The 25665-nt window shown below is 42.0% G+C and overlaps 1 protein-coding gene across 4 annotated transcripts in view; it reads left to right on the forward strand.

The window, feature by feature from the left end:
- The window catches only part of NFIA (nuclear factor I A), a 371559-nt gene extending 346848 nt beyond the window's left edge, over positions 1-24711 (forward strand). For 3 of the 4 annotated variants that reach the window (XM_042997409.1, XM_042997412.1, XM_042997413.1), the window contains one exon: positions 21104-24711. In XM_042997409.1, the coding sequence (XP_042853343.1) occupies positions 21104-21121 (18 nt within the window). In that variant the 3' untranslated portion in view covers positions 21122-24711. Of the gene's footprint in view, positions 1-7779; positions 8892-21103 lie in introns of those variants that run through there. The other variant, XM_042997408.1, reaches the window with a different exon arrangement.
- The last annotated feature ends 954 nt before the right edge of the window (positions 24712-25665 follow it).

Below are 25665 nucleotides of genomic sequence, written 5' to 3' on the forward strand. Positions count from 1 at the left end.
TCTGCAAAGACTGAGTTGGAGGACATGTGCCTTTGTAATTGCAAGGGAACTCTGTGAAACAGTGCCCTCCATGTGCCCTCCCAGGTGCTTATCAAACAGTCAGCAATGGGTTCTGGGTTTCTCTTTTATGACTTGGAACCAGATGCTTCCTTTGCAAAAGAAAAGAGCCTGGTTTTGCTGAGCTTGAGTCAACAGAGTTCAGAGAACAGGAAAATGAGTTGATTGGCCCTGCTATGTGAACTGTGAGGCAAGAAGGCAATACAGGTGGTTTTGCCCCCTTTCCCCAAAGCCACCGCATGCGAAAACTCCCATGCCCCAGGAATTTGCTTTACCAAATGTTTCTGAGCTCTAAAAAATAGGCTTTCACATTTAGGAGGGGTTCCTTTGGGACACAGGCTTTCCCAGGCTTTCTAATGAGCCTGAGACCTTGAAGGTCCCACTGACATACACAGTCTTAAGGCCGGTAGCCTATTGTCTAAAGTGAGATTTTCAAAGATCTCAAGTGAGTCCTCAGTGATTCTTCCTGTCCACTTTTCTCACACCCACTTGTTTACCTTCCTGTTTGTTTATTGAGGATGGAGGCACATTCTTTTATCAGTGGCCTCTCTTTTTGAGATCTAGCCTTTCAATGGAGCCTATTCACTGAGCTACATTCCACCGCACACGCCTCCCCAAAATATTTGCATGAGAATTTTTCCTTAGGCTTCACATTGCTTCCTTTACAGCAGAGATGAAATAACTTAGCACTTCTAATTAGCTTTCCACTTTCCAAATGCTTTACACATTAACTAATGAATCACAGGAGCCTGTGATAAGCTGGAGCCCTGTGTTGGGGCTGGGACACTGGGTTAGGACAGGCTGTCCTAGCCCTGTGTTCCTTGCCCTCACGCCCTCCCTTCCCGGAGTCTGAATGTGTTGGGATAACGGAGCTGCAGCCCAGGCATGAACTTGAAGAGCAACCTCAGCCCCCGACAGTGCTGCCTTAATGAAGTAGAACGTGCTCAGTGCTCCCTTCCAAGGCAGGATAGGCCAAGTGAATGTATCTGTCCTGTTGCCTTGAGTAGTTGGGGGAAATTTAAGGCCAGCTCTCATGGCACACAGCTCCTGCCTCTCTCATTTACAATCCCCCTTCCATGGATCCCTGGCCATTATGGGGCGGGGGTGGGGGGTGGGGAAGGAGTGGTACTGGGGAGATGGAAGGACCGTATGATAGAAAATTCTAGTAAGGGAACTGACTGTAGTAGGGACCTGTGCATCTTGGTAGACTAGGAGTCAAAATACTTGGATGCCTAGCTTATCTCCCCCACTCATGAGCATGTGATTAATCTTGGGGACAGGGGGAAAAAAACTCAGAATTTACTGAGCACCTACTATATTCTTGGTACCACACTAGGCTTGAAGAGGGCCATTGAGATGCGTGTGTGTGTGTGTGTGTGTGTGTGTGTGCGCGTGTGTGTCCAGTCCCTTCCACACCTTCTCACAGACGTCTAGGGAGAAAAGTAAACAAACTATAGTAAAGTATGATAAATGAAAAAGTTGAAGTATGTATGATCCGTAAGGAGTACACAGAGTAGGTAATTAACTCTGGAGAGAAGCAGGGGAGTCGTAGAAGCTATTCTAAAGGAGGTGACACATGGTTTTGAAGGAGACAGACATACCCGGTAGGTACAACATTCCATTCCAGGCACATGCAAAAGAGTAGTAGTGTGTGTTTGGAGAGCTTTACTCTGTTTGGCATACCTGTCCATGTAAGTGGCAGAGAATGTTGAATAATGAGGCTGGGAAGTTAGGATCTGGTCATGAATAAATACATAACTTCAAACAATGGGAAGGCAACTGGACTTCATTCTGTGGAGGGTAGGAAGCAGGTGAAGGACACAGTGGGATCTCTGCATGTGAAGAAACGTTAACCTAGATTGCTTTAACACTCATTAGGTACAGGATTTTACAGATCATAGTAGTTTGAAGACCCATGATCAGGAGGTACCCTCCTCTCCTGGGCAGTATCATACAGTAGAGAAGACATCAGCTTTGGAGTCAGACAGACTTGATACTGATTTATCTCAGTACGTGACTGCTGTGAGTTGAATTGTGTCGTTCCCCCTTTCCTCCCACCCCTACCCCTTCCCTGCCAAAGTTCATAGGTTGAAACCCTGGGCCCCACTGCAATGGTTTTTGAAGGTGGGGACTTTGGGAGGTAGGTTTAGATGAGAGTTGGGTGTCACGATGCGATTAATGCCAGTGTAAGAAGAGAGTTTGCTCTCTTTCTGCCACCCAAGAGCTCAGTGAGAAGGCAGCCATCTGCAAGCCAGAAAGAGGACCGTCAGGTACAAATCAGGTACAGATCAGCTGGAACCTTGATGCTGGACTTCTCAGCCTCCAGAAGCATGAGAAAATAAAGCCACCCAGTTTATATTTTGTTATAGCAGTCTGAGACTAGTATAGTGATTTGGGGGTAGTTTTGAGCCTTTCTGAATCTTACATGTCACATTTATAAAATTATAAATTGCTTCCTGCATTCCACTTAGAGTTTTATGAAGATTCAATATGGTTAGATTGTAAGACCCCCCAGTACCCCCCTGGCACACAGAAAGCTGATATGTGCTGTTGCTGCATATTCACCCCTTAGAACTGAACCTCTCTCAGCTCCAGAGGTCAGGCAGGATGCATCTCATTCATCTTTAGGACCCGGGACCTGTGATTGCCAGTAGAAACCCAGAAATGTTAATATGGCAAAACTCCCAGAGGTAATCTGGTCATTTTCCCCCTAAGCTGAGTTTCTTCTCCCCCTGCCCCATCCTTCTACGTCCGTTTTCCATAAGTTGTGCCATTAATTCTCTCATTAGCTAGTGGAATGATATTTATTTATTAAAAACATACTTAGCATACTCCCAAGGAGCAAGTTAAAGCTCAGCTAACAGCTGCAGTTTCTGGTTGGGAGGCAAAATACGCGGAGGAATGCATACGGAGAGTTTCTTTGTATGTTATAATTTCGTATTAAAAAACTATTAAACTTTATGCTGGATGAGGGAGAGAAGAAAAAAAAATCCCAGTGCAAAGACAAGTTATGAACCTAGGAGCACAGTTTCTGAATGTTTATTTTGTCAGATACACAGCTGACATGATTAGTTCTAATGGGGTGGTGATCCTCATTGAATTGCAGATCCGCGTGAGTGACTGAAATACCGCAGGGACCTAAATAAGTCGTGCATACGGTATTACTTAGGCTGCATCCTTTAGCCAAGTTGGAGGCTTCTTTTTCTGTCCCTTCTCAACACACACATGCATGCACACACACATGCACACGCACATGCACACAGGCACACCGTGTATGCATTTATGTCTTCCAGAAACTCCACAAAGAGCACTAATTACCTATCCAGAACAACGCTGACTTGCCTTTGCTGACTTCTCCCCCTTGCCCTCTGCCACCCAAGCACACCCCAACCCCCTACCTCCACTCTCCCCTGCAGATAATGGTGTATCAGATCAGTCTGCTTTGCTGCTGCATAAGACCTAGATCAATTTATTGACTCTGTCAGAGTGGCTGTTACAGTAATTGTTACAAGAGAAGAATGGAAAGTGAGAACACATCCACATGAAAAATAAAAATGACGTTTTGTTCTTTCCTGCCCCCCTTTGCTTTTTTTTGCTTTTTTTTCTTTTTTTTCCTTTTCTTTCTTTCTTTTTTCTTTTTTGCCTCATAGATCTTTATGTGTTTACACAGCAGAGAGCACTTTACTTAAATTAATCAGCCCCTTCTACATTATTAATTGTGACAGTTAGGGTGCTACATGACAGGAAGAGTATTATGGGAAAGCATTGATCTCATTCAGATGGTGTGGACCTGAGCAGGTTTGGTATTCCTTCCCTTATCTCGCTGCTTTGGGGTCCCATCAACTCACATTTCCGTGATTGACAACACAGAACGCCTCCCATCAATACAATTGATTTTGTTGAAAAAGGACAGGGAACATTTTTCAGCTGGAGATAGATGAATTACCGTGATGGCAAAAGAGAACATTTCAGAAATCTTTCAGTTTAGAAATCCAAATTGGGAACTAAAGTACTATTATCATCCCAAACACACGCCTAATTTTTACCCTCACAAAAATAATAGTACGAGAGGAAACTTACTACAAGTGAAAAATAGAGGTAGTTGAGGCCAACCATAAACCTGAAGATATAATAGCTATTTTTTAAAGGCTATCTGCTGATTTTTTGTGGGAAAATTTTTGGCTAAGTGCACATCTTTGAAAGACATTTCATTAAAGTTCAACTTTCATGGCTTATACCTGTAGACCCTAACATAAATCCTAGGTGAATGGACAAAAGTGAGTGGGTGTCATTTGTGACCTGGAAATAAAAGGTCAACCATTGGATTTATAGCTTTTTTAGTGAAAAGAACATAAAGATTCCTGCCAACTGGAGTCAATCCATATTTTAATGTTTCCTAGTTAAGATTATAAAATCAAGGGATTAGGATCATGCTGTTCAGTGAAGGTCAAAAATTAAATGTGGTGGGCTAAGTGTCATTCCCATGGGGCAGAAGTTAATATTTCAAAAACCATTTCTACCACTGGCAGTCAAGAAATGAATTGTCCATGGTCATTAACCAAGGTAAGGGGAATCCCACTATCATTACTACATTTAATGATAATTATTACACTAATCAACTATATTGTTAAATTACTCTGCTGTTCTCCTATAATGTCCCTGAACAGTGATAGTGGATTGATTGCTATCAAATAATTCGCATATGTAGTTGTGAACAAGTCAGGATGGAAGATCATGTATGAAGGCTTCCCTGTGGGAAAAGAAGTGGTGGCTATTTTATGGATATAAGAGTGACAACATAGAATCTTATGCTGCATATAACACTCTTCTAAGACCGAGAATCTGTGACATTCATTGCAGACCCGTTATTAAGTATGATTCACCAGAACAGAAAGTTTTAAATACAAAACATGAAATGCATTTCTTTTTATCATGTGTAACTTTTCTATTTCACATTTTTGCATGTGCTGCTACCCTGTCTGCCTTTTTTTTTTTTCTTTTTAGGAAAAAAAAATTCATTTGTCACATCATTTCCTTGAAACCTCACATTTTTAGAAGTCTGGGCTCCATCCACTTTGGGTTTTTATTAAGCAAGAAGAAAAGTTATTTGAATATCTTGAGAGAATGACTCAGACACCTATACCCCATACCATTTTCAAATCCGTTTTAAGATGCCAGTATCTTTCGAAGTCATAGAAATATAGCATATGGAAGCTGGTAATTTCCTTAAAGATGATCTACTCTAGATGCCCTCATTTTCCAGATACAACTTTAAGTGAATTTTGGAATAAAGTGTGTATCATTGTGATCAAACGGCACCTCCAAATAAGAGACCCAAAGCCCAGGGAGGTGGAAATACTTCCAAGGGCACATGGCCAATCAGAGGCAAAGTGGAACTGAGATGCAGGGTATCTGACACCAGGGAGGAAAGGGACTGGTAGTTTAACATGTGCCTTAGGAAATGGGTACACGGTTCCTCTGTTACAAAGGTGTTTTATAAAAGCCCAATATCTGTTAAACTGACCCAAGTGCGTTGGAATCCTCAGGAACAAAAAAGCACGCGGTTCACAAGTCTACCTCACGGAATGTGTCTTCATAGACCGCCGTGTGTGTGTGTGTATTGTGCGTACGTGGGTGAGGGTGGGTGGGCATTAAACCTGCATTTCTGTCTGTGCTCCTGGATTGCTTTTGCTTGCACATTTTTCTAACTTTTGTCCTTCACAGTATAGACAAAGGTTAAAATTCCCATCTACCTTCACAGGCAAACACTTTAAAGTGCTTCCGCGGGAGGCAGAGTAGGGAGGACCTTTGATTTAAAGTTCAACATTTACATTTGTAATTTTGACTAATTTCTGTGCTCGCATTAATTAAATTGAAATTGTTTAATTAGAATAAAAGTAAAATTGATCATTAGGATTAATTTAACCTGATAGGCTTTGTGTGCCTTTCTAGACAAATATTATGAAATATAGAGATAATGAAGCAGTGAGAGGTATAATTTCACATCTTATAATGATTTTAATATCTGCCAGTTGTTCTCTCTGGTATCTGGATAGCTCTGAATGTTGCTGTTTGTTACATCATTACCATCCAGCGAGGGCCATGCTGTATCTCACAGTTGGCCTCTTCCCAAATATTTTTTCCTGTTGAAGTCTAAAGATGTACCAGGTTCTCTTCACCCCACCCTCCTAAATACATCACTCTTCCCCTTTCCCAACCCCCACCATCTTCCAGGAAGGCTGTTCCGCCTGGCTCTTCCCCTGGGCCTTGCATCACAATGACCTTTGTAGACCAAGAACTGTGGCTTGCTCTCTGTTTCTTAAAGAAAACTGTAGAAGAATAAGGCTACTCCTTTACCAGCGTCCATTCAAAGCATTGGATATACATCAGAACATGGATTCAGCATCCATTCAAAAACATTACCTTTGCATTCACTACAGACACACTAATGAATGTACAGCTTTTTGAACTATCAAGTCAACTATCAAATTATTTTATCTTCAAAACAATTAAGGTCCACATTGGTAAATTAAATCCTCAGGAAAATCTGCACACCATCTTGAGTTTAAAATTCCTCCCATCCACCATGTTGCCAGAGTAACTTAAAAAAAAAAAAAAAAAAAAAAAAACACACACACCAGTGACATTAGCAATTGTGCTTAATTTGTTTCCTATAGAGACCTTGAACAGCAGATTGCAAAGGGCAGTGTAGAGTGAGTCAAAATTAGATACTTATAAAAAAGGAAAAAGAAACAAAAAACTAGGCAAAAGAAAGAGCATGATTCTCAGTAATCTGTGGTTGACTGACCGATGAGATTAGTGGAGACTGTCTCAGATGCAAATTATCATCTTTCTGCAAATTGGCCAGTCTTTCCTGGCCAACGTTTGAAAAAACTCTCAAGGTTGTAAGCCCAGGTTCCACTCAGTCACCATAAGTAAACCGCCGCCCGAAAGGACACTACTTTTACCATCCATTTCTTCAGACTATCATCTACATGATTCCACTTTTATTCATGTGCTTATCCAAAAGAAGAAACTTCTTATTTTCATAGCAAAGAGTTTTATTTAGAAGCTTACTCACATTTAATGTGGTTTTAGAAAATCCTTAATGTTTCTCAGCATTCAACCTAGTCTAAGTTCAGGAGATTGAGGGAAAAGAGTATATGGCTAGCATACTCATGCTATTACCGTATTTATTCAAGAAAAACGACTACCCATCATTGTACTAGGCCAAGCGGAGCAGTGGCCTGGCATATAAAGATGAGGTTTCTGTCTTCCCCATGTCAGAAAAGAATACCATAAAAAAAAAAAAAAAAAAAAGCATCGGTTCTGCATAGTCTAGTTAAGACACACAGCACTTTCATATATTATTTCATTTTATTCTCACAACCACATGCCAGGAAGGTGGTCTTAATTCTTTTTTCACAAGGCACAAACTGAGACACAGACTCATCGTGGACTCTTAGGCCATGCACCCTCAGCCAGGTAGATTCTTCTCTAACCACCACCTCCCCCCAGCAGCGCTTACCCTTGAACTATTGGACTCCTCACGTACCACTCTGCAGGGAGGCAGCTGCTGAAGCTGGGGACACCAGGACCTGCAGTGACACTGGATGTGCTCACCTGTCAAGAAAGGAGCATTCCAGTGTAAAGAGATGCTGTGAAGTAACCCTGAGGCCCTGCATCATTGGTGTATTACTCCTATACCTACTTTCTTGCTAGATAAATTCAGAGGGAAGTTGAGTGGCAGAGTGCATGGTGCTGTTTCTCCGGTTCTCTTTTCATTTCTGCCCGTGAAGACCATGGCTGCTTTCTCTGAACTCCCGGACTTAACCTTGACTCCACTGAGTCACGAAATCAGCTCTCTCCAGGTCGGTTCCATATGATAGCATTTAGAATCCCCACTTCAACTCCTCCTGGTTCCAAACCCAACAGAGCTATTTCTTCCTCTCTAGTGTACCTTTATTGCCTGAAAAATCCCCGAGATCTTTTTGACCTGAAAAGCCCCTTCTGGGCTGGCACATTCATCTTCCTAACACTCTTTATCTTCATTTTCAAGGCAGAAAAACAGTTTAAGCAAACCCTAGTTTTTATATTTGAAGGGAATACACATGCATTGAGAATGCTGAAAATGATCGCCAAGAAATTCGAAGCCATGGCTATGGAATTCTAGAACATACATCTAGAATCTGTTACTTAGTTTTTAACTGGAACGTTAACTTGAAAGCCTTATAGAGGAAATTAAGAGGATACAGTTAGTTCTCCCAGCCCCTGTCTTGTTGTCTTTCTTTCTCTCTTTCTTTGACTTTATAACAGATCCGAGGAAACTTTTAATACTCACTAACGCTGTGCTGCCCAGTCTCAGAGTCTGAAATGCCTGAGAAAGCAGTACAGATTCCAACTGTAAAACATTCCTTCACCAAGCCTTGGAAACTGGTGCACTGAGGCTGGCAGAGCTCAGAGGGAGCACATGTAAATGAGGCTCACTTATAAACTCCTGAGGAGTGTTTTATTTAGTTCAAACCTAAACTTGAACTCATAAACATGTTCCTGAAGAACAACACCGAGAGGCTGATGGAGTACAACGGGAAGCCATATTTTAGCTCAGACAATTCACTTCTCTAAAAGAAAGAAAAATCTTCTATTTTTTTAACTCAGTGCCTTTAAGATAGCTAAAGTGGTATTAGCTGCAAGATTTTTGTGATTGCAGAATCCAGCAAAAGTTAGTAGGTATCACTTGAAACTACCACCATTCATGCAAAATGAACAATAGGATCTCCTATCTGTATAGTGATTTAGCAAGAAAAAAAAGGATATTTAGAGAGCCAATGAACACAGGAGCGCCTAGGTGGCTCAGTTGGTTGGGTGACCGACTTCGGCTGACAGTTTGTGAGTTCAAGCCCCGCGTTGGGCTCTGTGCTGACAGCTCAGAGCCTGGAGTCTGCTTCGGATTCTGTGTTTCCCCCCCTCTCTCTGCTCCTCCCTGCTCACGCTCTGTGTCTCTCTGTCTCTCAATAATAAATAAATGTTAAAAAAAAAAAAAAGTTAAAAAGCCAATGAACATAGAACAGTCCAATGTGTAATTGGTTTCATTAAAATATAATAAAATGATAGTGGAATGTACAGCTGTTCTTGATTAGCACTGTGTGCATAAGTTGTGGGTTTGTTCCTGAGTGTCAGTTACTGGACGAGCCCTACCAGGTAGAATTTATCTGAACACAAAGTAGGTGATTTTGTTTCCATGGCTTGATTGTATAAACACATGCTTAAATCTGTCTTCAGTAATCTTTGCTTGGGAGATCTCCACCCTCTCTAAAGTCATGACTAAAAAGATAAAAATGAATCCAATTTTTCTATGTTAGTGTAATATTACCTCTCTCTAAGAAGCATAGACTCCTGACAGGGAAGCCAGGTAGCACTGCCAGTCATATATATCATGTCTATGTCCAAGCCATTGAAAAGACCCTTCACACAGAGTGTTAACGTTGTGGGACTTTGTTCAACACTCCCCCACCTCCCACCCCAGCCCCACCAAGAGGCTTCCCACTCACCTCCCTGAGAAATATTCAGGAAGAATCGAATTGTTTGTAGTAATGAATATTGCTCAGTTGTAAATTTAATCTACAAATTTAGAAGGAAATAAATCTGAACATAAAAAGCATTTGCTGTTTCAGCATTAAAAAAAAAAAAAAGTACTGTCATTTGAAACTGCCAACTCCCCCATGTGGGCTTGTTTTGCAAGTCACGTCTTAACAAAGACAAGTTGTGTTGCCATAAAACCCTAAATCCCACCACATTTTCAGAAGGAGGAGGAAAGCATTGTTCACTGATCCCTGGTGTGTGCTTTCGGGGATACCACATGGACCTTTGACTGGGCTCAGGGAAACCATTCCATTTCTATCGAGGATAGTTGGCCCAGAGGAAGCCTTGACCCCACCGCATGCCATCCAGATCCCAGCAACGCCTCCCGTGATGATGCTGCTTGCGCTTGGGACCGGCATTTCAAAGTCATTTAGGCCAGTATTTCAAAGTTTTGTCTTTTTATGTTTGTTATTTCCTGCCCCAAATGCTGAGATAACTGGTATACCCAGGCCCGTTTTGCAGATAAGTTAAGTTGGACCCCCTAAGTCACAGAGGCTAGAAGTTAAGTCTCTGGCATTTTCCATGGCCAAGCTCACTCCAGCCTCAATGAGGGACATGAGCAGTTTTACCCCAGCATCCCATCCACACTGTGAATGAGGAAAAGATAAGTCCTGGAACCAGTGAAATCGAAACGCAGGCGTTCCTGGAAGGTAAAGAAAGTTTAGGAATGGGATTTTTGTGAGTATGATCAGAGCGGCCTCCTTGTGTGCCAAAGTCCCAGGGCAACCAGTGACCGGAGTTGGGGGGGCTCCCGATTCACAGTCCTGTGAGTGAGGAGGTGTATCTCCCCAGCCCCTCTTTCCTCGTGAATCAGAGAACTAAGATGCCTCAGCCTCCTCCACCTTCTGTCCCAAATCTGCTTCTGAGCCTCGTTTCTTTGGCTCGCTCCAGAAGCCCTCCACTCCAGCTGCCAGGCGGGGTGGTCGTGGTTGCAGCTGACTGAGCTCTTCTTCAAGGCCTTTCTTAATCCAGTGAATGGAGTAGGAAGGACTGTTGGTTTGTGTGGACTTTGGGAGAGGAGGGGTCTGCCCTCATTCCTGTGGGGGGCTCAAACCCAGGTGGAGAGGGAGAAAAAGAGACTGGCTGGAGGGGTGGGAAGGGGGCCGGAAATGGGGCTGGAAAGGACAGGAGGAAGGAGCCTGGACAGTGAATGGAGGGCGCTTAAAAGGGGTGGGAAGCAAAGACCTGTGCTCTGGGCCTTCGCAGTTGGTGCCAGCTGGGGTGGAAAGGTGCAAAGGTGGCAGATGCCATCCAGTGCCTAAAAGGGGCTTCTTGGCTGAAAAGGTTAGTTTGGGAATTCGATCCTGGCAAAGAACCAGATCCTCTGTCATCTATTGCAGGATAGCTCTGCGAGAATTTTTGTAATAACTGGACTACTTTTCGCTTTAATGTTATTTTTCCCCTTTCCAGACTTTCTCTACCTGCACAATCCCAACACCAAATCTACATGATAGATGCGCTGTGAACCTGAGCGGTGTTTGGGAAGGTCTTTTCCGCTCTGGGGGAAGAGCAGGAGCAGAGAAGCACTGGGTGGAATGATTATTACAATGTGGCCACGCTCTGCTGAGCTCTGACCTCCACTCCCACGCCTCTCTTTTTAAACAAGAAAGGTTACCTCCCCCGGCCACCATTGGGCCAGCCCCAAGTGTGACTGTCTGTGCTTGTTAGACAACAGGCATTTAATTAAAGTTGGAATCTGATGTGTAGAAAACATACATTTTTTTCATTTCATAGCTCCCTAGGAAATCATATTCTCTCTGCCTTCCCTACTGTACTCAACTCTCTCTGCCACCAAAAAACAAAAAACAAAAAAAACAACAAAAAAAAAAAAAGAAGAAAAGAAAAGGAAAAAAAAAAAAGACTAGAGGAAAGATGATCTTAAAACTGAAAATCAAAAATCACGAAAGGGTAGCTTGCCTTCTCTATTTTTGCCTTTGGGGCAGACATTAGCCAATAATAAAGCCTGTATTGTATCTTCAAACCAGAGCCAGTTTTTTAATGGCAAACTTCCCACATGCAAAAGGGTTTGTCCCATTTCAGGGCATTAAAACACAACGTTTAATGAATCTGTAACTAAAATCTTTCATCTTTCCTCTGTGCGGTAAAAGGGCTTGCCTTAATGCTTTCTGATATTTGGGTTGGACTTCGTACACTCAAAAAAAGAAAGAAAGAATGAAAGAATGGAAGGAAGGAAGGAAGAAAGGAAGGAAGGAAGGAAAGAGAAAGAAAGGAAGGAAGGAAGGAAGGAAGGAAAGAGAAAAAGAAAGAAAGAAAGAGAAAGAAAGAGGAAGGAAGGAAGAAAAGAGAAAGAAAGAAAGAGAGAGGAAGGAAGGAAGGAAGGAAAGAGAAAGAAAGAGAGAGGAAGGAAGGAATGAAGGAAGGAAGGAAGGAAGGAAGGAGAAAGAAAGAAAGAGAGAGGAAGGAAGGAAGGAAGGAAGGAAAGAGAAAAAGGAAGGAAGGAAGGAAGGAAGGAAGGAAGGAAGGAAGGAAGGAAGGAAAGAAAAAAGAGAAAAGAACAAACTGTAAACACCAGGCCCTCCTGAAAATAAATCGCGAAGCGCCCTTGTCACTGCGTTTCCGAGGCAGAGCCATCCATCCGGGCACTGTCTGGGCTCCACCCAGAAAATCCGGCGGTGCTAACCCAGCCAAACAGATAGGAACTCTGGACGATTTCATCGGGTCGTTGTCCCCTTAATCTCCACGCTGCACCTCAGATCTCAAGCAGCTTCCGTGGCGCGGGCTCACTTTAATGGATAGAATCTATTTTTCATGAAAAAGCAGGAAATAAGCTGTCTCTTTCATAAAAAGATTTACAAAATGTAATCATTGTTGAAATATTCCCTTTGAACTGCCGTGTCCACGGGGGTCTCCGGCTCCCAGAGTCGTGCTTCATTAGAACCCCCTCACAAGCGGCTCCAGAAGGCAGGTACACTGGTGGTGCCCGGCTTTGATGTCTTGAATGAATGAAAGAAAAGCACAATAAAAAAGAGCTGTTGATCAAGCATAAAATACTCTTTAAGCTGACAGAATAGCAGCGTTAACACACCCTAAGCTGCTTTTAGTTTTTCCCTTTTTTCCTCACATTTTCCTGTGCTTTGTGTACAGTGGGGGTTTGTATTTTATAAGAAGTCTCTGATCTATGTAGTATGCCGTTCGCTAACAAAAACCAAAATAGGATTGTTTCTGTCCCACTTGGTTGCCTGACTACTCCCTCCCTCCCCGCCTCCCCTCTCCCCCGCTCACCCCCAACTTCCAAGGCGTGCAGTTGAGCCTTGCAAGGCAAGGGCCCAAATGCCTTTCATAAACTTGAGCCAATTCCTTTTGTGTGGTTGGTTTCGCTGTTCTGATTTTAATACCGCAATTAAAGACAGATTTTTATTTTCTCAAGAACTTTCTCTTGCAACTGGGGAAATGGAACTGATGCAGCTGCTACTTTTAACTAAGAAATTATATCATTAAATGAGAGAAAAACGCCTTGTCGGGCCATGACTTTCCAAGGGAACCAGTCCTCCTTGCATCTCACGTGGGCCTTCGGGCCTGTCCACATGCTACAGTTAGAGAATCCAGTTACCCTGGCGTTCTGGTTTTCTGTGCTTGCCTCTGTCCAGGCATTAGCTCATCTAATCCCCATAAAAACTGATAAAGTTGTTATCTCCATTTCATGGAGTCTAAAACCAAGATTGGGGAATGCTAACTCGCCTAAGATGATTTAACTAGTACATAATGGTGCGTACTAGTTAAATGATGAGGTTCTGCTAACTCGGCCTCCAGGGCCCCAGCTCTACCACAATGCGGACCAGCCCTCCAGGAAGTCCCCAGAGCAAATGTGAGTGGGCCCGAGTGCCGTTGTTAATTCAGAAGTCTTTGGTTTCGTGAGGTAAAAGATTCCTCAGATGAAAATGTAAAGGGGGGGGGGGGGGCAAAAACAAAAACAAAAAACATTACTTGATGGTGAGGCAAACACTAGGGCAAGTTGGAATACAGCGAAAGATTTAGACTTTGGAACAACGGTCGGAATAACTGGATTGTGTACGTACTCTCAAGGTTTGGAGGTGCCGGATGGCTCATTGGGTAAAAAGATTAGTGTTTTCCCGTCTTGAGGTTTGAACCAAACAGAGGTCTTGGCCGGGAGCAGCACGGTCACTCTCCAGGGAGCGGTGGTTTGGACAACTCCTCTGTGCTTGTAGTAAGTAGGCAGCAGTCCATGTTACAAAACTATTGCACATGCTACTGACGCAGTTGGCCACAGTTGGTCCCACTGCAGCAGCTCTTTAGTCAGAAATGCCTGGGGCGGCGTGTGGAGACCTGTTCCTCTCTCTCAGGAGAGCGCCTGTCATTTGGGGAGGCATGGCCATGTGATGTGAGCACGGATATGGCACAGCCATGCTAGAAGTCATCCATCTAAATGCCCTGTTGGGGAAACTGATACCAGGCTTCCAGAACCTCTAAGATAGCTCGCCCCTTCCTTCCTTCCTTCCTTCCTTCCTTCCTTCCTTCCTTCCTTCCTTCCTTCCTTCTTTCCTTGACAGTATTTAGTAAGTGCCTACTCTGTGCCAGCCACTGGGCAAGACAGTGGGGATGCTGCACTCAAGAATGTATCCATTTTCTTGGGGAGAAAACAGGTAATTAAAGCTCAGTGACTATGACAGAGGTAAACCCCGGGACGAAAGGCCTCGAGAAAGACCCCTTGGAAGAAGGGATGCTAATCTGAGAACGCAAGAGCTAGCAAGTGTTAGCCAAGCCAAGGAGAGGGGGACAGCCCGTGCCAAGGCCCAGCAGGGAGAAAGCATTTGGCTTTGGGGGATCTGGAAGAAGTTTAACACAGCACAAGTGTTGAGTACAAGCAGCGAAAAGATAAGGCCACAAAGGTAAGTGGGGCCAATCACGGCCCATTAATGTTTTAACAGTTTCCTGTACAATAAACAAGTCTTGGTTTAGCGTTATTGAAAACAGGTTTTCTTTAATTAACAAAATCAGACAAGAAAAATGACGGCAGGGATCAAAGCCCATGGCTGGCGATACCAATAACTGACACCTGTGTACAGCATGGCACCTTTTTCAGAAGAAACCAGTGTGAAAATCTGACTTCCTCTCCTGTAATGCAGAATGGCCCTCACGGCAACCCTCTGGGGGCCCCAGGACAGAGACCAGCTTACTTCAAATCCCACAGCTAGTTAAGGGAAAAAGTAGGACTCAATCCTGGGTCCCTGGGACATTGGATGCTCAGCCTCATCCGTTGATATTAAGTTGATAAAGATCCTACTGTGAGAACAGCAATGAAAGCTATAGAAGGCTGCAATTCAGTGCCTTCTTTCTGCACAACGTCTCAAGGAGTCTCCCCCCAGAGCCTAGTGTACATAGCACCGAGCACACATTAGGCCCCTAGTGCTTGTGGATTGAGGGAAGAAGTGCTCCAAAATGGTGTCTACTGATGTGAGAAACTCAGAAGGTGGTCCATTTCTGTTGTCTTGAAAGGGGGCGGGGGAGCTACCGGGCTTTTGGCTGATTTGCCGAGGGCAACTCGGGCTAAACTTGGGCTTAACTTGGGCTTTTTGCTCCTCCAAACAAGAGCAGGAAGCCAAAAATGACTAACTGGATGAGTGTGACCCCGCAGAGATACAGCACTTCCTCAAGAGAAGAGTCAAAATGGTGACCACAACTCATGTGGTCCTGGTTGGTAGCGTCCTCTTTGGGGCTGATGAACAGGCGGGCCTGCCCGCGGGGCGGGGACAGAGGCCCCCCTGTATCCGCATATCTCCTTTTTATGTGTGTGAATGTCCTTAAATAACCCACCTTGTGTGGAGAAGAAAACGAGGGTCACACCCAGTTCTGGATTCCACATTAACAGCCTCCTTCCGCAGCGTTCAACTTTGCCCTTGAGGCCTTTTGTTTAACTTTTTAATTTGAAAAACAGATTCTGCTGCGTCACAGTCTGTTCCACCCTCCCCATCCACACCCCCTGCACCCTCCCTTTTTTTGTTGGTTTTTTTTTTTTTTTGGTTAAAGTAAAATATTAGCTATCTCAAAGAGACTTGTATTTCCTTTTGTTGTTAAGATATACATCCTGCCCTCTTAGTGAGAAGAGTCTATAAAAGGCCTTTAAAAAAAGTTGTTATTCACATTAGAATGTTTGTCGTTCACTAAGGAGTTGAGTCTTCTTCAACCACGTCTCGGGCCACCTCATGACCAAAGTTTGGAAGAGTTTCCTAATTGCTCCCCGTGGGGCATAAGGAAGGAGAGAGCCTGGCACTGCCAGAGGGTGCCAACTGCTATTTCAGCCTTCCTGTTTAGGATGCAGCCAGATAGATATTGTTTATGGCTCATAAAACCTGACTACTGTGAGTATTCCAGAATCCCAGCAGAATGGGATTCCAACTTTCATGGAGCTGTAAATTAAGGGGCGGGAAGTGTGATAAAACTCCTTAGAGAACGCTGAAAAAAAAAAATTTTTTTTTCGCGCTGCAATGGTTAAATGAAATTTTATAAGCACATTCAGCGTGGAGCTGTTTTGCATTACATGAGTTGAATACCTTAGAGACGCCACATCTGCAGGCACTTTATTAAATCCTTAGTCAGCACTTTCCAACCTGATGAGATTACTTCTTCATTTGACTGGAGAAAAGGAAAGCTGAGCTCCGGTCCTGGACTGCAGGTTTCTTTTGATGTTTCACCTTGAACACTGAGAGAGGACAATTACCCTCCCCCGCCATTTCGCCCCCCCACCCCCCAGCACATCCCAAACTGTAGAAATTGTGAGTGTAGCAGGGTAATTTTACTTAACTAGCGCCTCTGTGGGAGTTGTGGATTTACGGACCTCCAAAACAACTAGAGCTGAAAGTCCCTGAGGAAAAAATAGATCAAAGCTCTGTGTTTACTTCCTTAATGTAAATGTATCAAGATAACATCATCCTATATTGTATTGTAATATTGGAACTTGCTGCAGATAAGGGACAGAGAGATTCCTTTGTAGTCCATCTGGATACAGTAGGTTAGATTAAGGGCATATAAAGTATGAAGGCAGAAACCATATAAAATATAAGCTTGCATCAGTGCATATCTGAAGACCATTTTTTGACTCTCCATCAATGAACTTTGTTTAGTGTGGCACCATTTTCCTGGTGATTTTTTGCTACCCAACCCCAACAATTTAACAACCTCAGACTGTTTTTTATATTTTGCTTGTACGACCCAAGAAGAAAATGCGCAGAGTCATTCTTCAAGTGATATTTTGAAACTGGCACTGCTTGCATAATAGATTTGCTAACAAAATATCACAAGAGAAAAGCAGACTTTTCCACACACTGTCTTGTCCATTTGATGTTAGTAGTAGTTCATGGAAGTTTCTAAAAATCAGGCGGCTTATACATGTGCAGTTATAACATTCCTCATAAAGGAATTAGGAATGTCTCAGTTACAAACAGATCATGAGAAAATAATTCAGTGAAATGGATACGTTTTTTGATTATGATTATAACTGTTTATCTGCTATCTCTACAAAGGAATGATTTAATCAAAAAGACCTAATTTCCGCCCCCCCCCCCCCCCCCCCCCGCCGAAAAAGAACTTCAAAAACCAAAAAAATAACAAAAAACAAATTCCCTGTATGGCTCCCCTAAAGGATTGACTTCCCATTTGGGGAAAGCCTTGGTCAAGTAGCTGGGTTCATTGTCATGAAGATTAGTGTGATGTTGAAATAAGTACTAATGGTCAAATTACAGGAGTGAAAAAGTTTAAGAATAGGTTTTGGTTTGGGCCTGAAAGGGTTAATTAAGTTTTTTTCACGGGTTATTAAAGACCCCCAACCCATGTCTTCAGGAGTCATATTGACACCACACCACAGGGCAACTCGCTTCTCTATTGACATGTTGCTGGTCAGAGCACAATAGCCTTCTGTGTCTGAAAATCATTGCTAAAATCATCTCAAGGAAAAAAAAAAAAAAGTTTGAAAGCTCTAACGTTAGACAAAAGCCCAAGAGCTGCAGTGCGCAGCTCAAAAACCCGGAGTCAGCAACTTCTATTGATTAAAAACTAACCTTTAAAGTAACTCTGAGAGTGTGTGGTTAGCATTTAAATTTAAACATGTCATGAGTTGATTTGTGTTACTGAATACCAACTCAGAAGGAGTAACATTCACATCACATTTTTTTTTTCTAATTCCCTTAAGCAGCTAAAGTATTTCATGAAATGTCAATAGGGCAAAAAGAAAAAGTGGGGGGGGGGCCAATGCTAGGCCTTGTAGTTTTCTTTCCCATGCAAATATTCACACACACACACACCCCCACCAAAGAAAAGTATGGAGAGTGAAACACAATAATTAGTCCTTTGTCTAACTTTCCCAAGTGCCAGAGAAAGACAGATTAATTAAATATACAACAGTGTTGGTTTTTGGAGTGGGGGTCTTGCTTGCTGTGTAGGTCATAAATTAGGCAGAATAAATACTTCAATGTGTTTGCAGTGGGCCTGCTACGTCAGAGCCACTGGAAGGTTGGTGGGAGGAGAACGGAGGGTTTCTTGCTAATGATAGTCACGTCTGGGTCTGTCTGGTTGCTCTTAGCAACCAGACATGATGTAACACCAGGATGAACTTGAACTTGGGGGACTTGAAAAGAGAACAATAGACCAGAGCAATCAATAAAGCCTATTTCAGTGAAGGATTACAGAGCTGCTCTGGGGTAACCTTGTCGGCAAGGCACACACTGAATAGTAAGATGTGTGAAGAAACTTTTTTTTTTTTTTTTTTTTTTTTTGCTTTGCTTTTTAAGAGAGGTGCAGAGGCATTGCAGATTTTTGTAGCACTCTGAGGTTGTGTCCAGAAACCGTGGTATGGAAAACTGCTCCCCCTGCTGACTCCCTGGGTCCCCGATGTTTGCTTCAAGAGCTACTATGCAGTGTCAGAATGAAGAAGGCTGGGATTTCACAACTGACTTAGAAAGTGTGAGAACAGAAAATCTGTAAGCGTGATTTGACGCACCCAAACTTTGAGACTGTTTTGTTGACAAGAGAATGCAGCTGCAGCGTGAGTCCATCAGCTACTAGGAGAGACCTACTAAAAATACGGTTTGGGGGCTCGCCTGCCCTCTCTTCTCTTCCCCCCCTTCTTCCTTTTGTCCAGTTGGATTTAGGCCGTGTATTTGCCAGGATGATTTCCTTTCGGGACACAAGAGGCTATATTGTGTTCCCTCAAAGCATGTGGTCAAAGAAGAACATCGAAAAGTACCCAGGATGAGTCGTTTTACGGTTTAGGCTTAGGTGTTTCGAGTCCTCTAGAAATCAAAGGTAGCTTGTGTGACCAGGAAATCTCATACCCACCTCCATGTAGCTATCACTTTGCCATTTATCCCTGGTATCAGAGTCCTTAATTCACCTAATTGAATCTCCTGGGCACCGATGAACCTCCATTGGACTGAATCAACTCAAATGTACCCCCTTTCTGAGAGTGCCAACTCAGTGATTTTCACAGGCATTCACTGTTGCTGGAAGTTGATGATTTTGCTGTGAATGATGATGAATATGGTGAACTTGGCAGGGTATCACCAGAGAAAAGTTGGCGAAAGCCACGTGCTTCTCTATTTCACTTGAGAAACTGACTCTGATATTAGACCATAACTGGTCACTTTGTGTAGGCAACAGAGAAAGAAACTCCAGCATGTAAAGTGATGTATCACCAGACTGTTGTCCAAAGCTCATCACCTGAGGATTTTTGGAAAGGTAACTGGTAACAGGGCCCAGCAGGCATATGGAAGGCTCTAAATAAATGCTGAATGAGCAAAAGCATGAACACAGGCTATGCAGTGGCCTCGTTTTTGTCATTTGGACATCATGGCAGCTAATAGGGTGCGGTCTTGATATCACTTGATTGTTATCTGTCATTTTTGAAAATATTATTTTAGAAATAGTGAGCTGAAAGCATTTCGTGTCATAAAATCCACCTCATGCACATATAAGGAGACGGGGTATAAAAGAGGTGCAGTGACTTGCCTAAATACGCAGGACTCTTGGTACGCCACTTTTTCTAATTCACCTCCACTTATTTTTGTGTCACTATTGACCATCTGTACCTGTTAAAAGAATGTCACAATACCATCTTCAGTGCCTACATCTCATTGAAAAGGAGATGTGCTAGAACTACCCTGGGATCCAGCTATCGCACTACTGGGTATTTACCCAAAATGTACAAAAACTCTGCGTCAAAGGGATACATGTGCCCCTATGTTTATAGCAGCATTATTTACAATAGCCAAAATATAGGAGCAGCCCAACTGTCCATCACTTGATGAATGGATGAAGAATGTGTGTATATGCGTGTACACACACACACACACACACACACACACACACACACACTGAAATACTATTCAGCCATAAAAAAGAATGAAATCTTCCATTTACAATGACATGGATGGAGCTAGAAAGTATAATGCTAAGTGAAATAAGTGAGAGACAAGTACTATATGATTTCACTCGTGTGTGGAATTTAAGAAACAAAGCAAACAAGCAAAGTGGGGGGGAAAGAGACAAACCCAGAAACAGACTCTGAACTAGAGAATAAACTGATAGTTACCAGAGGGGAGGTGGGTAGGAATGGAAGAAATAGGTGACGGGGATTAAGGAGTGCACCTGTCATGATGAGTACCAGGTGATTAAAATAAAACGTAAATAACTAAAAAGAGGGAATATTAAAAAAAAAAAAGATGTGAAAATCATCAAAATAGACCTTGATCAGCCCGTGAAACCTCTCCCCTCACCCATTGTCCATTCATTGAACACTTTTTTGTTGAGAACCTTCTACTCCAGGCACTGCTGGGCACTGAAGACTCAGTGACCAGGTGATTGAGCTCCGTGCCCTCCTGTAGACTGCCATATATATACATATATATATATATATATATATATATATATATATGACACACAAATATTTTTAAGACACATTCAGAATGTTGGCAAACCTCAATGAAGACATTGAGTTTTGTTTTTTTTTAATTTTTTTTTTTAACGTTTATTTATTTTGGAGACAGAGACAGAGCATGAACGGGCGAGGGTCAGAGAGAGAGGGAGACACAGAATCTGAAACAGGCTCCAGGCTCTGAGCTGTCAGCACAGAGCCCGACGCGGGGCTCGAACTCACGGACCGCGAGATCATGACCTGAGCCGAAGTCAGCCGCTTAACTGACTGAGCCACCCAGGCTCCCCGACATTGAGTTTTAACATCAGAGGAATAAGATCAGCTTCAGTGACTCAATATTTACTACTGTTTGTCAATCCTCTACTTCCCCAGAAAATTCCTCCCCCTTTCCTCCCCTTCATTCCTGATACAGATCCCAATTTCTTGGTTGGAAGGGCAACTTCTAAAATACGTTACTTTCCAAATTGTACCCCTAATCACTCTCTTCCTTTTGTCTTCCAGTCCTGGTACCTGGGATAAAAGTCGCAGCGTCCCACCATCCACCAGACAGACCACCTGACCCCTTCTCAACTCTGTAACATGGACGCATCCTCAACCCAGCGCGGTTACAACTTCACTGTCAGTGGAAGGGGAGAATCAAATCAACTTGTACATGGAAACAGCGAGCATTATGGTCAAACAGCAAAGGCCATAACCTTTTGGGATTTTTTTTTTAAATACTTTAGGGACTGTTGTAATTTTCTCATATGGTGCTGGAAATGGTTGGGCTTTGTAACACGTGGAGTGTTCCCGTGGTAGCGTGAGCATTAGGTGATGTGGCTAGCGGAGGTCTACCCTTGCTCACTGACTTCCCGTTGTAACACACTTTCCTTACGGAGCCTGGCTGTTTCACAGTATTTCATGAATTTACCCACACAGGTGTGAGCCTCCTTGAGTCATCGGGAGGCACATGGAGAACTAAATCTTTTGTAGTAGCTGAGATCTGCAATATATAACTTACGGGACAGTCAAAGGGCAATGTTTTTCTGTAACATATTGGAGAAAGAAAATGCAGTTATGTTCCTTTTTTATTTTTTCTTTTAGTTTGGTTTTGGTTCAGCAGTCAGCAGTTAAATATATAACATGGCCCACAAGGACAGTGAATCCACTCACGTTGCAGAACAATTCCGAAATGACAAACTACTACTACTATTCAGTTTTTTAAAAGTTGTGAAATGCTGCACTTACATTTAAAAAAAAAAAAACATTTTTTCAACAATTTCAACAATGACACACAAATTCACGTGGAAATGGGGAAGATGGTCTGTTTTGACAGAAACTGACAGGAATCAATCAAAACAATCGAATTTTGAAATGAGTAAAGTGCAATTTCATTGGATAGCTAAATATCTTTGTAAGATAGAGATTGTTGAAAATTCTATTTTTGTTTTTCAAGTCCTTCCACCCCAGGACTCTAAATTATTGGGGTAAAAAAACAGCCTTGCAAGAAAAAGGGGAGCTATTTTTGCTTTTTATGTTTTTTATTGTTAAACTTGTATCCCTTTAAAAACTGAAGGAAAATTAAAAAAAAAAAAACAAAAAACAAATCTAATGGTGCTTTTACCACAATATGTTAACTACATTAAATGCTAATTAATTATTTTCTGTTATCAAAGCACATAACTAAAATGAAATCATGGTATCTGTTAATTTTATAAGCTAGAAGTCACTATAATGGATTATGCCAATTCTGAAAATTTTTACATGTATCCAGCAACATAGGATTTATCAGTTATCAGACACTTCATTGTACCAGAGATTGTCCAGAACTTTTAAAGACCTTTGCGCCCCTGAACTGGGCTATGGGAAAATAATAATAATAATGATGATGATGATAAAACCAATACTGACACAAATGCTGGTGCCCATTCAGATCAAGGGTACCTGTTAGGGAAAAAAAAAAAGTTTGCACCCCCAAATGTCCTGTATCTTATGTAAACACACACACACACGCACACACAAACACACACACAAAGAAAACAACAAAAAAACATACAAAAAAAAGTGCAAGTGATTTTTCTACCAGACAGCGAAGCACCCCTTTGCTTCCCATGCAACTTCAAGAAGGTTTCCTATACTATACATATATATACGTTCTGGTTGGCAAGCCCTGCTGATCAGAGAAAGTCTCTGCATGTTCTAGTGTTAGTAACTAATTTTTATATAGTTAATGTAGGATAAAGTAGAGTGCATTAAGACACAATATTGTAATCCCTACTCTAGGCACTTGCCTTTAAACTATGTTTTTCAGCCCTTCAGAAGGGTTCTACTACTGTCCTATACAATCAAGTAACTGAAATTCTTGGGAAGACACTTTGCTCCTCATCTTTCCCCCGAAACAATGTTGTTTTGTTTTGTTTTTTTTCCTTAATTTGCACGAAAACAAAAATTCCATATCAATGTGCCTTGCCCTGGATAGCGATTATTTGTGGAATTGTTGCACATATGCTCCTCTATTGAAAGGGGTTTTTCCCTAGTCAAGCATTTGGAGACACTTTTTGTAAATGTGACTTTTATGTCAGCCATCGTCAGTTTCAACATCTAGAACTAAATAGAAAGTTAGTTGTTCCGCAGATAGGAGTAGTCTTTATTGTCCTCTGTGGTCAGTGGCAGTGCTATTCTGAGATCTGTAGATGGCTTAGAATATCAGTATTTTGGATGTTGCTGCATTTTACAATTTATTTGGAGTCTTCCTTTATTTTCCCCCCAGATATATGAAAATATGCAATACCTGCTTATATCGTGTAGAAAAGCTTAGCGATTATTAATTTTTCTTTTATTTTTTTTATTTGACCAAAGTCGGTGCTGCACTTGACGCAGTGTGTTTTAGGTGTTTGTCTTTGTACTTTTTTTGTGATTTTTGAATGCACGTGCGCAGGAAGGGCTCCTCTTAGAGAAGCAGTCAAACTGTGAAGCACTAAGCTGACCCTGCTTCAAGCAATTTTGTTTTTACAACTGTTCCTTTCACAAGCAAGCCTTAAAAAAAAAAAAAAGACAACTTCCTTTTTCTTCAGCTCCCACACCCCATTTTTCTTAGCAGACCGCAGTCAATCCACATTCAATAAAAAGGATATAATGCCCATTTTTATATGCACGTTTTTAAACTTCCAAGTTCTGAAAATTGTTTACTGGTTATCTCTATTTAAGGAAAAAAAAATAAAATAAAACATTTTGGATTTTCATATGTGTCTGATAAGTGGTTGAATAGTCGTTTGACGCTCTTGTGTGGTGTGGTTGTCAGTATATGGTGTCACTTCCTATAGCCAGCCAGCATAATTCGCCTTCCCCGATAGCACTTAGCTGGGCATTACTTTCTTATGACATATGTGCACTAAAAAAAAGAAAAAAGAAAAAAAAAAAAAGAAAAAAAATAGCAGCTTTCAGTGCTTCACAGTGAAGGGAAAAAAAGCCTAGACAAACATTTTGTCAGAACCTTTGCTATAAGCCAAGGTATTACCAGTAAATTGGTTGTATATACAATAAAGTTGCACCCTTTTTTTAAAACAAAACAAACTAAGCAATAGTTTGGGCAGTTTTAGTTGTTTCTAGTGAGCATGTTGTAGTCATGACTGCAAAGAGAGAGGATAAACTGCCCGCTCAGAAGATATGTAATTTGTATTGTTGTATAGTTTTATTGATTACACTGATTTATTCTACCCTATTTTATAACGCAGGACTTTTGTAATGTTGTTTAAATGAGGAAACATTTCTGTCAAATTAGCCTAGTGAAATTTCTGATTGTCCATTATAAAGGCAGCGTTCATAGAATTGCTTTTCTTTCTTTCCCGCCCCCCGCCCTCCTCCCCCCCTCGGGAACTGGATTTAAGTTTAAAACTTTCCTGTTTCCTTTTTTTTTTTTTGTAAGTATTTAAATACAGTTATTTTTTTTTTCTCTCAATGGTATAGCATATTCCTATGCTTGAGAAGTATAGGTCTACTGAAAAACCATTGTAAATGGACGTTACAGGTATGCTGTATTTTTGAAGGTATTTTGTTGTATTCAGTTTGATGAAGCTAAAATTAGGGAACTCTGAACAGATTTGCAGGAAAAAAAAATGTTTTAAAGGCTTTAAAACATTAAGGAGGCAGTCTAGGGTGATAACGAACAGGGGTTAAGTATTAAATACACTAAGTTACATTTTTGTTCATGTTTCATTGTCCAGAAAGCAGCAGGAAACTAGTTCAGTTGTGATCAAGCAGGAAAAAAGAAACACCAACAAGCTGAGTGTTTACCTTTTAGATGAAAGCCAAGCGAAGATGTTTGAGGAAGACTTTGCTACCTGGGGTGTGTAGACTGACAGGCTGAGGGCTGGCCCAGTGGAAAGGCCCCGCCCTTGATTCTGAGACACATTTGAATTTTTTCTCTCCCATCAAATGGCATTAACAATATTGGCAAAGAGAAGTCCCTCAAATCACTCTCCACGTTTTTTTCTTTGGGAACTGAAGTCAGAGGCACAAACACTAAATCTGATCATTTTTCTATATGCTTTTTTTTTTTTTTCCTGGCCCATCCCCTGCCACTAAAATGCTCCTTTTCTGATCATTCACGGGCAGAGGCCCTCTCCCTAATGCCACTCTATCCATCCCAGAGCCTTTCACTTTGCTTTGAGGTTCGGGCAAACTTTTCTGTTTCTTCACATCCTGGCATGGCCTCTATTGGTGTCAGCTCCTCCCCGCCCCCACCCCTGCAAGCCCACGACAACAAGAAAGTACACTTCCCCAAGCTTGCATCCTTCATTCTCTGACAGCCCAAGTGTAAGGGAACCCCGACTTTCCAGAGTCATGGTGTTCATTCAGCCCACAGCAATATGCAAAACCCATCCCTCAAAAAGCTTGTCTTTTACTTTTCAAACCCTTATCCCCCTACACCTTGAATTCTGTAGTTACAGCATCATCAAGTATTTACAAAATCTGGATTAAGAAAAACATTTTTTCCCTTGTGATTTTTTTTGGGGGGGGGGTGGGAGGGGAGGGATTTCTAAGAATGTCGTTTAATGTACTTTGCATCATGTCTCTGGAAATAT

This window comes from Panthera tigris, chromosome C1 (genome assembly GCF_018350195.1).
Source record: "Panthera tigris isolate Pti1 chromosome C1, P.tigris_Pti1_mat1.1, whole genome shotgun sequence".
NCBI classification, from domain to species: Eukaryota; Metazoa; Chordata; class Mammalia; order Carnivora; family Felidae; genus Panthera; species Panthera tigris.